The 16,540-nt window shown below is 39.3% G+C and overlaps 1 protein-coding gene across 3 annotated transcripts in view; it reads right to left on the reverse strand.

Annotated features, from left to right (window-relative positions):
• Positions 1-16,540, reverse strand: part of FRS2 (fibroblast growth factor receptor substrate 2) — a 79,504-nt gene that overhangs the window by 6,054 nt on the left and 56,910 nt on the right. For 2 of the 3 annotated variants that reach the window (XM_074942066.1, XM_074942067.1), the window contains 4 exons: positions 10,719-10,819; positions 8,195-8,286; positions 6,594-6,780; positions 3,463-3,621 (listed from right to left, as the gene is read on the reverse strand). In XM_074942066.1, the coding sequence (XP_074798167.1) occupies positions 3,463-3,621; positions 6,594-6,780; positions 8,195-8,260 (412 nt within the window). In that variant the 5' untranslated portion in view covers positions 8,261-8,286; positions 10,719-10,819. Of the gene's footprint in view, positions 1-3,462; positions 3,622-4,280; positions 4,328-6,593; positions 6,781-8,194; positions 8,287-10,718; positions 10,820-16,540 lie in introns of those variants that run through there. The other variant, XM_074942068.1, reaches the window with a different exon arrangement.

Raw genomic sequence — 16,540 nt, forward strand, 5'->3', positions numbered from 1 at the left:
AATGGTCTCCCAAAAAGCCAGAATTCAAGCCATTTGTTCAGCTATACATACCATGCCCTCAGAACTACATTCTGTCCAAAAAAAAAAAAAAAAGTGTCAGAGGACAGCTCAGTCTGGACAAGGTCACAGGAGTTCTGAGCAGTCATCCAAAGCCACACTCTGAGCCTGAGAAAGCTCATCTTAGATATTTATCAAGTCAAAAATGACAGTCTTGGCTAATATGGGGATATTGGAAAAGGAGAGGTAACTCAACTGTGCAGTGGCTGGAGTTCTTCAAGGTATGTGTCCCTATGGGTGCTCCACTTGAGGTGCACATGGCCCCATGAACCTTTGACCGGAGATGTTCAGTAGCAGTGCCCATTTGGCCCATGTATGTTCTCCAAACATCCTTGTTGCCTGTACTGGGGATACAGAGAGCTGCACAGGCAAACTGCCCTCAGTTCCTTCTCTACCACAAAGTTCCATGAAAGGAAGCTCCAAAACAGAAGGAAAGGAGGGCTTGTAGCAGACCAGCCTCAGGGAGGCATCTCAAACAACTCCAGTTATGCACAAGGTGAGTAACCTCTCCTTCAGTGAGTAGTTTCCCTGGAACAAGTTCTCTGCTTCAGATGACTCCCAAGCAGTGTCCTCACCCAGAGGAGGGAGCTTCAGAGCTAAGTCGAATAGTGAAGACAAAACTGCATTACCAACTCCAACATCTAATCTATGGGCACGAACCAAAGCATATAGAGGTCCAGGTTGTGGCTTTGCTGATTTCAACAGCCAGAACAGGTTTCAGTAATGCCACAGAAATAGGTAGAGGCCCTGTACAATGGGCTAGCACCCTGGAAGGAGGATGGATTTGACAGACTCATAACATGAAATAATACCCCTGGAAATCCACCTTGAGAGTCTTTGGGAGGAGACTGTGGGTCCTTTGGATCTGTCTACAACTGAAACAGTCTGGGAGACTTTCTAAATGGTTTAGTTTCGTCCAAATGGAAGGCTAATGCCCTTCTGACATTCAAGGTATAGAAGACATCCCTGGTCTGATGTAGTTTTGGGGAAAAAACTGGGAGATAAGTGACCTGGTTAATCTGAAATTCAGAAGATACTTTAGGCATAAACTTAGCCATAACAAAACTTTTTTTTGAAAAACACCAAAGGGATGATCTGCCATTAAAGATCCCAGTTCTCGGACCCTTCGAGCAGAAGTGAGGGCCACCAAAAAAAAAACCAAACCATTTTCATGGAGAGGGGAAGTAAAGAACAAGTAGTTAATGGCTCAGAGATGTTTTGTAAAACAATTAAGAATGAAGTTCAAATCCCATATTGGGGTTTAATCTGAGGGGGGAAAAAAAAAAGACTGAGGAATCTTGATGTTGCCACTGACGAGGCCCATAGGGCATGGGAGGAGGCATCCATCTGCCGCACCAATGGAATGGAGGTCAAAGTAATTTCCCAACCTCCAAATCCCCTTTCCCTCCCCCTCAGTGTAGATGGCAAGAGAGTAAATGTCTTGTCGAGTAGAGGGGGGTCCCCTTGACAGAAATCTGGAAATCGGACTCATCCTCACCATAATCCAGTGGCGGTGATAACTGCTCATCCTGAATGGTAGGTATCAAAGAGGTAGGAGATCTGGCAAGAGATGTGGTGTTGGTGACCCAGAAGATCTCAGTACAGGCAATTGTATGGTACCAATAAATAGTGGAGACAGGCTTGTCTGAGACAAAAAGATCTTTTGAATAGCTGAATTCCTGTGGTACCAATGGAATGTGAGCAGAAGTTGAACAGGATTCTGCAGAAACTGTCATCAGTACCAGGATAGGTGCTCATCTAGAATGTGCTAGTACTGAGCACATGGAACACTTCGAACGAATACATCTAGTAGACTCAGATGATATCAATGAAGTAGACTGGGACATTGGTATAAAGTCTCAGAGGAGGTATGCAGGAGTCTAATGGCACTGACTGCTTCAAAGTACAATGTCTCCTGGAATGGACATGATGCCCTGATGTCAAGGGAGGTGTCACTACTGGATAGGGCTTTTAGATGATGTCTTAGAGATGACCTCTCGGTACTAGAGCCAGTCGGCGCCTCAATGGTACTCCCTTTGGGAGAGGTCTCCGGAACATTAATTATAAGCCAGTGATTGAGATTTTTTTTTTTTTTTTTTTTTTTTTTTTTTAAGAAAAGACAAGGACTCTCAGGTAGGAAGCCTAGTACTCCTCATCCTCTTGTTGGTACCCATAGTCTTGTTCCATGGGACTCTTGTTGACCTGAACTCAGAGGTAAATGAAGCCATTAAGTGCGCTGGGAGGCCAGTGTACAGGGGGGTTCTCTGAGCCTGGATCAGAGGCCAGTCTTAGGACTTGTTCCATCATAAGCAATCTAAACTCTCACACTATTCTTAATGAGTTCTGCTTTTAAAAGACGTCCAGATCTTACACTTAGTCAGTATATGGATGTCTCCCAAACAGCGGAGGCACTGAGAATAGCCGTCACTGACACAGATTACTTCCTGGCAGGAGAGAGAGTGCTTGAAGCCTAGGGATCCTGGTGTACCCCAGAAGTGCTGATCTCCAAAATAACTCCTCAGGAGGGGAAAGAAGAGAGAGGAAAATAAAAAAAACAGAACCTCCAAAATTAAATACTAACTAGATTAAATTTAAGAAAACTACTTAACAAAAGAACAAACCAAGCTAAACTACACCTAAAGTGAACCAGGCACACTTGATGCTCAATCTCAAGCATAAGGGCAGTTAAAAAGGAACAGAGGGCATTTTGCCTATGCAGCTCTATATATCGTTGGTACGGGCACGAGGATGTCTGGAATGCATGCACAAGCCAAATGGGCACCGTTACTGAAAACCTCCAGTCAAAGGTGCCAAAGGGACAATACTCAAAGAAGATTCAAACTTTGCCAAGCCCTTTGCTGCTACAGAGTGGTGGAAATGCTTACAGGAGCCTTCCCTGTAAAGAAAAGGTCAGTAATTTCTTGTTTAGCTGATAGGACGAACTCTGCTGTTCTACCTTCATTCAGCCCCTCAGGGCCCGCTGAAACTTAAAGCATGAACATTTTGGACAAGGTTTCTGACGTTTACAATTTTCATATAATTTTCTGTGGTTGCAATCAGGCAATCCTTAGACAAGATCTCATAAAGCGACCATATGTGCACATACTGAAGTGGTGCTTTTGTGCACTGATGTTAGGTCCCAATACAGCCTAGCCAAATTCTTCAGCTTTGGGAGTCCTAGCCAGTCCTGCCCCAGAGCAAGGAGATCTAGAAGTGAGAATTCTGTGATGGTATTTAAAGAAAAAAAACCTACTGCAAACACTTTAGCTGGCAATAGCATTTAAATCAGTATTCATTCATTAACTAGATTACTTGCATGCTGCTAACGGAAGAGTTAAATCAAATTTAAAGCAAGGTGTCACGTTACACACAGAAATTATACTTTGAGAGCAGAACCATGCTTACTGGTGGGTGTTCGAGGGGTTCTTGGAACTTCCAACTCAGTTTGATGATGATTCCTTTCTACTACTGGTTCTTCTACCACATTTATGCTATTGTTCTGCATGATCTCTTGTAGCATATTAAATAATTCTTCTGCACGAGCACACTTAAAGGCAAAGATTCCTATAAACATACAACAAATTGTTTTAGATCCCTTTAAGTGAAAAACAAGAACTGCTTCTAAAAACAGTTATGTAATTAATTTTTAAGTAACTAAACAGGAGTCCACTTAACGAATACCTGTTAAAGGAACTGAGCTATTATATTTTTTGTGCACCAACCAAAACAAAAATATATAGTGAGGCCCTTTTAAATTAGTACCTGATAAATGAATAAGCTTCCAATGCACCAAAGGTCAGATTGGAAAATAAAACAGACCCAATAAGAGAAAAATCTGTTAAAATTTCTGGGTAAATGAGGAAAAACACTTCATGAAACAGCAAAGTTTTAAAATGAATAATCTAATAAGTAGACCTATAAAAATAGAACAGAACTTTGGTGCTGCAAGGTTATGTGTTTATCAGGTTTATACTGAGTTACCATAAAAAATAAAATACCTGCACAACAGGGAAGAAGGGTTTTGACACAGGGTAAAAGTCCACGTTCTTAAAGAAGGTTAAAATGAAGGGCTAGAAGACAGATTGTGTGAAATAAACAGCAACAAACCATTTTTTTTCCTGCCTTAGGGATAGACACGAAATACAAAGTTGGCATCAATACTATGTATATTGCCCAAGTATTGTGCCACTTTGTCTTTGAACAGTAGAGGGAGCCCAACTTACCATCCCAAGCAAAGAGACAAGCAGTGAAGTCGCAGCTTTGGATTATTCTTTCCATTGAAAGCATTAATTTAAAGTTGACATATTCTTGTTAAAAGAAGAGTGTGTATGTGGTTTTGTTTTTTTAAGAAGACTGGATACATCTAAAAAGTATCTTTAGTTTAAGATACCTATATCCTACTACATTTTGACAATGCAATCAATCATGACATTCACTTCTTGTTATCTACAAACTTTTGATTGATTTGAATACCATGGAACAAAGAGCAATCTAACATATTGACTATATTTTGGTGTTAATCATAAAAAAAAATGCTCCAAAGGTAGAAGCTTACAAGATGTGCAGTACTCTAGGTCTAAACAATTTCTGTGAAACCTCTCCAAAAATTTGAGATTTTGCTTGATATAGTATTAATACTTCAGAAAATAACTGTGTACGCTTGAGAAATTCAAATTTGCCCTTCTATTAAAAAGAAGAATAAAACGTTTTCTGTTCCCAAATTGTTAGTACTTCGGAACATGAGGTGCAATTAAATTGCATATATAGAAAGAAAGTAAAACAAAAATCAAGACTTCTTACTGCAGCAATTTCTCAAATATTTTCATATGAAAAGCCATACTATGAAAAGGCAACTCCCTTCCCCCCACTCAAGTTAGCTAGGATGCCATGGGTTTTTTTCATAACATGTACTACTATACCCAGTTTACCAACACAGAAACAATGTTGCATGGTCAGTGAAGTTCTGAAGTGGGCTTCAAGTTTAGAAAGACAACAAATAATCTGGTTCTTGTCTACACATATAGCAGTGCAGCTGTACTGATGCAGCTGTGCTGCTATAGCACTTAAGTGAAGATGCTACCTGTGCTGACTGGAGAACTTCTGTCAGCATCAGTACTCCAACTCCCTAAGAGGCTGCAGCTATGTTGACAGAAGACGACCTCCCATCGACATAGTGCTGTTTACAGCAGGAGTTCAATCGGTATAACTTTGTTGCTCAGGAGTATGGAGTTGTGGTGTTTTTTTTGTTTTGTTTTTTTCCAGCCTCATAATAAAAAAAAATAGTGAGTAAACAATGTTAACGGCAGTTAAGAATGCAACTTAACCTAACAAAATGGTAAAAATGGGTGACTAACTACTCTCACCTGCTTTAAATAGTGGTTGCTTTTTAAAAGGTTAAGTTAATCAACACTTCAAGCCAGATCTCCAGCCCCAGTCTGGCTGCACTGTGCTGCAGGAATCTGCAATGATCAGGCAGCCATAGATTACCCTTGACACAGAGGAATTCTTGAATGTCGGAGATGGGGTAGCCACCACCCCAATACCTTCATGAAGGTGGTGCATCAGGGGTAGGGAAGCATAGAAAGGGTGTCATGGAGCACATGGTACTTCACCTGTTCCTTGGCCAGTGCAGCTGTCGCATAGGGACTGCTGCAGTGGGTGTAATTTAGTGTAGCTGTTTGGCCCATCAACTGGGAGCCATTTTGACTCCCCAGTCAGCTCAGGATTAAGGGAACGGAAAAGTAGGAGCAACCCATCCCTCATTCTTCTCAAATGTGCTGAAATTAAGTGCTTCATATTTAAAATAAAAACAGAATTTAGGAAAAAGGATGATTTCACTGATGTTTTGGCTTTTATAAACAAATATTTGTGATTTTTTTTTTTTTTTTTTTTTAGGGAGAAGGATAGAAAATGCAAGTATGTGTTTTAAATACTATGTTTAAAAATAAACAAGGCAGACAGACCTGATCCTGCAAGTGCTCAGGTTTATTATACTTCCCCCCACATTTGCTGCCCTCATAACAGGCGTAGTGATGAATTTAGCTAAAATAATCTGTTAGTTTTCAGAAAGGCTTCTCTGAAATCTTCATTTTTACATTTCTCCTTCCCCAAAAGGAGAAACATCAGGAAAGTCAACACTTCAAGCCAGGAGAGTTGGATTCAACCCTCTACAAACCCCATTAAATCAGCTCTTAAACTGATTAGTGATGTCACTGCAAAGAAGTATAAAATATTCCACGTCTTTGGTGATTTCAGAAACTAGAAGTCTCCCAGATCTTCTTTCATATAGTGCAGACAAACTGCTCCAGAGCAATCAGGCCCACCCTATTTAAAATGCTGGCCATTTAACTAGAACTGTTCCCCAAAGGGCTACTTAAGATTTTTCTGTGATGCCTACATTCAAAGGAGAAAAAGCCCACTCTTTCCACTCTTGCTCTCAGGAAGAAAAAACTGGAGTGAATTGTATTTCATTTAAAGACTTGTGGAACAGGTTGCTAAAATACTTATATATACACAAACATATAGATGCTACCTACCTTGTCCAGTTTGACATCTTCGACCACTTTCAAAAGAAAAGAGATTTGAATCATAGCCGTAGCGACGGAGACAGAGGTAGTGCCATTTTACGGAATCCCGTTTACGGGTGTATAAAATTAGTTCTGTATCTGTAAGTTCCATTACTCCAGAACCCAGTTCATTACCATCATCATCTACATTAATGACCTTTAAAATAAGAGTTTTATACCATTATATAAGCTTCTTGGACATTTCATTAACATATAGCATCTGACCCATCAAATACAAATTTGAAAAGAGTTTATAGCTCCTGGTGAGATACAAAACATTACAGGTTTAACTATTTTTGAAAACAAAACATTTTTGTATAAGAGCAAGTCAGGAAGTGCTAATTCTCTAGATGAGAGTATTTGCCTCTTTTTTTTAAAAAAAGTGTATGTTTAAAGAAGTGTGTATCAAAGGCGCAAATCATTAATGTGACTTGTTACCTCAACACTACAGAAGTTTGAAGCAGAAAGGTAAGTCCAATAAATCTAAGAGTCTGTATTTTTTATATGTAATATGTGCATTAAAACAAACAGTCACCACATCCTCTTTATCCCTGATAGAACTTGGACAATCGCCACATTTATTCACACTGTAACAGCCCCTATTTCAGTGCCTTTTGTCCCAACCACTCCTTACTCAATAGAAAGACTGGTTAGAATTAATTTTCTTCTTAAAAAGAGATAGTCAAATTGAAATCTAGTCAATTTTAAAAAAGGAGAAATAGTTTCACCTGCCACTGAGGCTCCTGACATTTTCTGTGGTTTTGCAAATAGTCTTTTTTCCTCTCCCCGGTTTTTAAGTAAAAGACTCACACAAACAAGGGAGTTAACTGTATAGGGGGAAAAAGAGAAACTGACCACCAAACAAAATGCTGTCAAAGCACAAATTGAAAAACAGAAATAAAGTCTCTGATCTTTCGGTTATTAGGTGTTATTTATAACAAAACTATGTAAAAAAGTCCAGACATTAATGTGGTATTTAAGATAACAGCATCCCCTTAAGTTGTCTGCAAGAGTCATTGTTCATGATGGAAAGCACAGCCACTTGCCCTCATTCTTCTAGGATCTTGGTGAGACAGACTGGGACAGAAAATCAAATATCAATCTTGTGTAACTGGGCAAAATGAGGGCATTGCAGTCAATGGGGCTACTTGTGGTTAAGGTTAAGCACATGTATTTCCAGGTCTAAAACTCCTAGGAATTCTTTGCATGTGACAACAGGGACTATTCTTCAAATAAAAGACGTTTTCTGAAAAATGCTACAATAATACTGACCTTCTGTTTAAATGGAGATTCACCGCCTAAGACACATGGCTTTTCACCTTACGGAAGATCAGAGATCTATGAATATCCATCACTACTGAAAACCAGACCTGTTTAAAATATTCCTTTTACTGGACCTAATATATCCTTAGGGATAAAGAGGAATTCATAGCCATACAAACTGATATGTCTCTGATGGCTTGATTTTCATAAACATTACAAACACTTTCTTCATTCCAATTCTTATATCTGAATTCTATTTTGCAAGGGAATGACAAAATAGATTGCAACACAAAAAATCAACTGCTTACCTTAAACTTGTTTCGATGGTTGTCTGGGACAGTCTCTTTATCTGGACAGCTACAACAGCTACCCATGGCTTCTTTAGAAGACCATGTAATCTCTAGAGCCAAAAAAGGAAGTGGTAATTTACTTGGGGGGAAGGGAACCCAAGAATACCCAGGGTGGATTGATTTAAATCAAAGACATTTACATCAACAATTTTAATCATGATTTAAATCAACAAACAGGAAATCTTGATTTAAGGTCATTGTTAGGAAAATAAAAAGACCAAATGCAAAAAAACCAAAGATGATTCCTACTGCTTGATGTAATCATTAAAAACGTGTTCATTTGCAACTACTAAATATAACCTTTACACTACATTGGTACTTGTTGCTAATCAGGAGTATACCTTATATCTGTTTGTATTTATTTAAGCAATTATATAGCTTAACATTTCAGATTACTAATTTTTACATTATGTTATGTTAGAAAATAGTTAATGATGAATTTACTTACTAGATTAATATTTTACTCGTGATTTGAGTCAAGTTGTATTTGGACGGAAATTGAAATTCAATTAATAAAATAATTTAAAAATTCTGTTTTTAATTAAATAAAACTACCTTGAATATGATAGATATCTAAGGGGGAAAGTAAGTTTACCAAAACATAATTTTGTATTTAAATTTGATTTATTAAACAAAATAAGTACCTGTAGTTAGTGAATTGAAGTGATAGTTTCTGGTCATCATGTCTTTCAAGATTTTAAAACTAGTCAATCTCACTCTCTCGTATCTCATTTTTATTCATAGATTGGAAGAGGAAAACAAGTTTTCCTGCTTTTTTGATTACCAACCAGTTTCTTAACTTTGAATGAACTTGTCACTGAACTAAAACTAGTGGAATAAACTGATTTGAAGAAAATATTTTCTCTCTATCTGCAGAAGAGACTACTGCTATCAAGAGTTGGTTTCACATTTCAACACACTTTGGTTCTAGGTACTTAATCAGTGGTTTTCACCAAGTCTCTGTTCTGACTATCTTTTAAACGTCAGCATCTAATATGTACTGCTTGATTTTTTTTTTTAATTAAATGATTTAATACATTTTAGTAAGTTTAGGCTAGATTGTCAATTTTAAATATATTTCTATTTTTAAATATACCTATTAATTTTAAGTTTAAAAAGGAATTTAATTTAAATTTTTATACTCCCCAATAACATCCACTAACTATATATACACAAAAAGAAAAGGAGTACTTGTGGAACCTTAGAGACTAACCAATTTATTTGAGCATAAGCTTTCGTGAGCTACAGCTCACTTCATCGAAAGCTTATGCTCAAATAAATTGGTTAGTCTCTAAGGTGCCACAAGTACTCCTTTTCTCTTTGCGAATACAGACTAACATGGCTGCTACTCTGAAACCTATATATACACACACATCTCATTACACAACAAAACCAAATGCACTAATATTTCTCCTTGAGATGACAAATGTCTGATGTATTTTGCAGTAATCACACAAGCTATTATAAAAATATTAAAATAATGATAACATTCCACTTTTTAAAATTTTATTTTCTTACAATTTGACTGGAAAAAAACCTCTCTCAATACAAAGTTGTGAGAATCCTGTCATAAGTAAAACTTGCAGTAACCAACTCATGTGAGCTGTGAACTGAATTCTCATGACAACATTTGGAAACGTTTTGTGGCGAGACCCTCACCCCCCTCCAAACTCTTCACACTGGGCCAAAAGGCTCTAAAAGCCCAAGTTCTGGCTCAGGGAGAATTTCCCCAGCACAGGCACTGTGGAGACAGTCTATGGATCCTTACACAAAGGGGGGGGGCGGCGGAGAGCAGGGGTCCTGTAGCCTATTGAGGCTGCTCATTTATTTTGAGGAAGTACTTTTGAAAACATTCATTATGAAAGGTAGCTATAGTGCACCTAGATATTAAAGTTAATACAAATAAACACATTTAAAACAGAAGTTCTTGCTCTGTGGTCCACAGAGTGCTTCCAGATGGATGCAGAGCTGTTTCAGTTACATTGGGGAAGTGTTTGTCAGTCTTTAAACAGAGATACTGTAGCTACGTATGCCCAGTCTTAGGGCTTCCTTTAACCTTTTTGACAAACTGACAACAGAACTAAGCAGCAGTGATGCACTCACTCTCTTTCTTTCTTTGGTGTAAAAATTACATTGATCAAAGCTGTAAACGGCAGAACTGGGATGCCAGTGCGAGCAATTTCGAAGGACAACAAAATCAACCTGCAAAGTGACTTGCAGATATAGAGCAAAGGGAGTTGCAGATGAAGTGAAGAGATCTGGTACTTAAATTTCAACTCTACCCCCCAAGAAGAGGAAACAGAGATACAGAAAGGGAGAAGGGAAATATAATTCAATAGTCAGAGGAGTTTATGGTTTTACCTCCTTAATGTTTTAGGACACAGAGCACTTAAAGCTGTTTAAGGGACAGTGTGGAATTGAGGTTAAAAGGCCCACAGTATGGAACTTTGAGAACTGATGGAACTTAACTAAATTTACTCACCTAGATTTGGCCATTAATATTCCTAGCCTCTGCTGCAGCATCAGGACTTCTGTCATACTTCAAAATGGCATGTTGTCTTCTCACATTAGCAACCACTTGAACTAAAAATATAAGTGAGGGGGGGGGAAGTTGAACAACTTGTCTTTATACATACTTTCCTTCAGCAAAAACTTGCTATTAATGTACATTTATACATAGTCAACCCTGTATTTTGGAGGCACTGTATAGGGCTAGACTACTATAGTTTTGTATAAGAGGCAAATCTTTACAAAATTGTACTTATGTTGTGGACCCCAGGGTCTCAGAATCACAATACGTTTCCTGCTCCCATCTTGCTTGCAGAGAGAAGAAATCTGCTAATACTGGTGCACTGGAGCAGTGGTCCTCAACGAGGGTATGCACAGGTCTTCCAGGGGTTACGTCAATTCATCTAGATCAGTGTTTTTCAACCTGGGAGTCATGAGCCCCAGGGGGGTTACGGGAGAGGTTTTGAGGGGATTAAAAGTGCAGGACTGGCATTAGGGAGTGACAAGTATGGAAACTGCCTGGGGCCTCATGCCACAGGGGGCCCCGCAAAGCTAAGCTACCTGCTTCAGCCCCAGGCAGCAGGGTTTGGGATTCAGAGTCCAGAAAGGAGTACAATAGTCTGGAACAGTTGAGAATCATTGCAATGGGGGACTATGCCCACTCTCTGCCGATACTTCCCTTCTCTCAGGTAGGTGGGGTACCAGATACACAGACATGTAGGGTATAGCAGGAGCTAACAGACACATTGGGGAGGCTGCACAGAGGAGCAATATGTCTCTTATTCCATATCCTACAGAACGCGTAGGATAGTATCAATAGGTATTCTTAGTATGTCAACCCTCTTTGCAACCCTCCACTGGCTTCTCCTTCTCTATCACAACATAAGCTGTTTGTCTTCACTTACAAGGCCCTTCATGAATTATCATCTCACTTACTACTGAAACGTTAGGAGTACTTGTGGCATCTTAGAAACTAACAAATTTATTTGAGCATAAGCTTTTGTGAGCTACAGCTCACTTAATCGGATGCATTCAGTGGAAAATACAGTGGGGAGATTTATATACATAGAGAACATGAAACAATGGGTGTTACCATACACACTGTAACCAGAATGATCACTTAAGGTGAGCTATTACCAGCAGGGGGGCGGGGGGGAACAGGACATTTTGTAGTGATAATCCAGGTGGGCCATTTCCAGCAGTTGACAAGAACGTCTGAGGAACAGTGGGGGGGAGGGATAAACATGGGGAAATAGTTTTACTTTGTATAATGACCCACCCACTCCCAGTCTCTATTCAAGCCTAAGTTAATTGTATCCAGTTTGCAAATTAATTCCAATTCAGCAGTCTCTCGTTGGAGTCTGTTTTTGAAGTCTGATCCCACTGAGGGTTACCAAAGGAAACTACAGCATTTGCTCAAGAAACTCCCTGAAAAAGCACAAGAACAAATCTGCACAGACACACCCCTGGAACCCCGATCTGGGGTATTCTATCTGCTACCCAAGATCCATAAACCTGGAAATCCTGGATGCCTCATCATCTCAGGCATTGGCACCTTGACAGCAGGATTGTCTGGCTATGTAGACTCCCTCCTCAGGCCTTATGCTACCAGCACTTCCAGCTATCTTCGAGACACCACTGACTTCCTGAGGAAACTACAATCCATCGGTGATCTTCCTGAAAACAGCATCCTGGCCACTATGGATTTAGAAGCCCTCTACACCAACATTCCACACAAAGATGGACTACAAGCCATCAGTATCCCCGATAATGTCACGGCAAACCTGGTGGCTGAACTTTGTGACTTTGTCCTCACCCATAACTATTTCACATTTGGGGACAATGTATACCTTCAAATCAGCGGCACTGCTATGGGTACCTGCATGGCCCCACAATATGCCAACATTTTTATGGCTGACTTAGAACAACGCTTCCTCAGCTCTCGTCCCCTAATGCCCCTACTCTACTTATGCAACACTCATGACATCTTCATCATCTGGACCCATGGAAAAGAAGCCCTTGAGGAATTCCACCATGATTTCAACAATTTCCATCCCACCATCAACCTCAGCTTGGACCAGTCCACACAAGAGATCCACTTCCTGGACACTACGGTGCTAATAGGCGATGGTCACATAAACACCACCCTATACCGGAAACCTACTGACTGCTATTCCTACCTACATGCCTCCAGCTTTCATCCAGGCCACACCACACGATCCATTATCTACAGCCAAGCTCTACAATACAACCACATTTGCTCCAACCCCTCAGACAGAGACAAACACCTACAAGATCTCTATCAAGCATTCTTACAACTACAATACCCACCTGCTGAAGTGAAGAAACAGATTGACAGACCCAGAAGAGTACCCAGAAGTCACCTACTACAGGACAGGCCCAACAAAGAAAATAACAGAACGCCACTAGCCATCACCTTCAGCCCCCAACTAAAACCTCTCCAACACATCATCAAGGATCTACAACCTATCTTGAACGACTCTCACAGATCTTGGGAGACAGGCCAGTCCTTGCTTACAGACAGCCCCCCAACCTGCAGCAAATACTCACAAGCAACCACACACCACACAACAGAAACACTAACCCAGGAACATATCCTTGCAACAAAGCCCGTTGCCAACTGAGTCCACATATCTATTCAGGGTACACCATCACAGGGCCTAATAACATCAGCCACAATATCAGAGGCTCGTTCACCTGCACATCTACCAATGTGACATACGCCATCATGTGCCAGCAATGCCCCTCTGCCATGTACATTGGTCAAACTAGACAGTCTCTACGTAAAAGAATAAATGGACACAAATCAGATGTCAAGAATTATAACATTCAAAAACCAGTAGGAGAACACTTCAATCTCTCTGGTCACTCGATTACAGACCTAAACGTGCAATACTTCAACAAAAGAACTTCAAAAACAGACTCCAACGAGAGACTGCTGAATTGGAATTAATTTGCAAACTGGATATAATTAACTTAGGCTTGAATAGAGACTGGGAGTGGATGGGTCATTACACAAAGTAAAACAATTTCCCTATGTTTATTCCCCCCCCCACTGTTCCTCAGACGTTCTTGTCAACTGCTGGAAATGGCCCACCTGGATTATCACTACAAAATGTCCCCCCGCCCCCCGCTTTCCTGCTGGTAATAGCTCACCTTAAGTGATCACTCTGGTTACAGTGTGTATGGTAACACCCATTGTTTCATGTTCTCTATGTATGTAAATCTCCCCACTGTATTTTCCACTGAATGCATCCAATTAAGTGAGCTGTAGCTCATGAAAGCTTATGCTCAAATAAATGTTAGTCTCTAAGGTGCCACAAGTACTCCTTTTCTTTTTGCGAATACAGACTAACACGACTGCTACTCTGAATACTGAAAGGTTGACTCCCACCTTCAGTCGGGCCATGATGCCAACTTCCCCCACTGCTCACCTGTTTTCAAACAAGCACCTTTGTGCTTTCTCCCATGTTGTCCTTCACTCTTGGGAGGTACCCCCTGGTAACATCTGTAAAGCTACCCCATTAACTACCTTCAGCTACCTCCTTTGATGTGATGCCTACAAATACTTGACAATGATTAGGCTGGTGATAGCACTGTTTATCAAGCTGACCAATGCTCTGTCATTGTTCCCTTGTATTCATTTATATATCTTTAGACATCTGCTGTCTTATACTTAGATTGTAAACTCTTAGGGGCAGGGACTGTCATTTTGTCCTGTATTTTTACAGTGCCTACCACAACAGGGTCCTGATCCATGGCAAGGCTCCTAGGTGACAAGGTAATACAAGTTAATAATTAGGGATAGTATGGATAACCCATCTTTAAATTATATAGATTAAAAAGTAAAGTAGCCACAGTGGACATTCAAAAGCAGACTATCATAACGCTGCCTATGTTTTTCATTAGGCTATAACAAAAACTTGTGATCACATTTAAGACACTACAATCACATACAAAACTGCACAAGCTTTGCTGAACTTCAATCAAATTTGACTTGTGCATAGATGTAGGATGACCATTGGTCATATGCTGTACATTTAGATGTGTGTAGACACACAAACACATGGAAAGGAATTTATAGAGTGCAAACACGGTTAACATGGCTATGTTGTTGCCTCAAAGACATGTGGTAGTCAATGTCAAAGTCTTGCAGCAAGTGAGGATGTATAAATTATTTCTATAATTGCATTAAATTTCCAGTCAAAGTGCTCTTTCAGGGACAACTGCCTAACACCCAACCTGAAGTTTGCCTACTCTAGCTTTTACTGTAACTTAGTGATTTGTAAACTCATGTCCTCCTCACAATCTTTTTTACTAGACTATATAAACTTCACTACCTTTGCCCCCCATGAGTCTCATCTTCCAGTCTTGATATAATTTCATCCTGCCCCTTGCATTCATGCATTATGATACAGTTTTAAATTACACAATCAAATTTTTCCACAAGACCCCCACCTTATTCGATGCACAAGGGGGCAGAGTTAAAGTTGAATGGGCAACCTTAAATCTTGCAATTCCTAATTTTTGATTGCTTGACTTTGCAACCTGTTAATTTTGGGGAGAGGGGAGGAAGTTGTATGTGATAAAAGATAAAGTGTGCAATCATCCAAGTTAAAAAAAAATAAAGTGATTAGTGTGGGAAGGGAAAGAAAAGGAGCCTTCTTTCTCTAGCCCTCACCCTTTGCAAGCTCTCCCATCATCTGGGAGTTGGTTAAGGAGAGTATGGCTCTTCAAATCCAATAGCTACAACATGGCTAGGTCCATTTGCTCTTAGCTTCCAGTTCTGACTGAGCAATGAGTAGTCCTGTGATCATACACACTTTGCCCAATAACTCAATTTTAAGTTCTTGCATTTCAAAACATTTATAAAATATTATTTCAGTCAAAAGACATTGAAAGATACCTTTCCTTCTCTATCACATTCTTTTATCTCAAGGAAGTCTAGCCTTTTTTTTTTTTTTTAAACCGTTCCCTCCGGTAGATTTTGAATTCAGTCATGAGAACGGCTGACCACAGCTAAGCTAAATATACTTACATCCATCATTTTCACCTAGAGCATTCTAAATGCAACAATTTGGCAGACCACATTTACTTTTTAACCTTAAAATTAAAGGTCAAACATGCATGTAAACACATGTATGTATACACACACACAGAAATCTAGCTTTCTAATTTATGATATTTTTCTTCTTTAAGAAGGGGCTTAACCCTGAGTCCTGAAACTAGAACACAGAACTGCTGTGTTTTTATTTTAATGCTTACCCTAAATTCTAACTTTACATATCATATGTATTTGATTTTAAAAAGGTAGAGAAGATAAAGGATAGTGAAATTAAAGTGGTTTTGAACATTAACTTATCTAGCACCAAAAAACAGAATAGCTAGAGTTATTCCATTGTTCCTGAGATGCATTAATTCATCTTTAGCTTAAAGCTGTGTGTGATGTGTGAGGTTTTTTGTTTGTTGGTTTTTAAACTTAGGAGCTCCATTAGGGCCACCAATTTGTGACCAAAGAGTGAAGAGAATGAAGCTAACAAACTAATTTTTTCCACTATGTACATTTCTTTAACAGTTAATTTGAGATACTGGATAAAGAGAATGTTTTTGAGATCACTAATTTACATTACAGTACATGTTTTAATAATAGAACTAATGCTGGGATACCTGGGTACTAAAATCCAAGAAAATACAAATGTAACAGAACAAGGATCAAATCCTCAGTTTTAATTCTTCCCATTCCTAAATATTATTTCTCAAAATAAGTATCATATT

This window comes from Natator depressus, chromosome 1 (assembly GCF_965152275.1).
Source record: "Natator depressus isolate rNatDep1 chromosome 1, rNatDep2.hap1, whole genome shotgun sequence".
Lineage (NCBI taxonomy): Eukaryota > Metazoa > Chordata > Testudines > Cheloniidae > Natator > Natator depressus.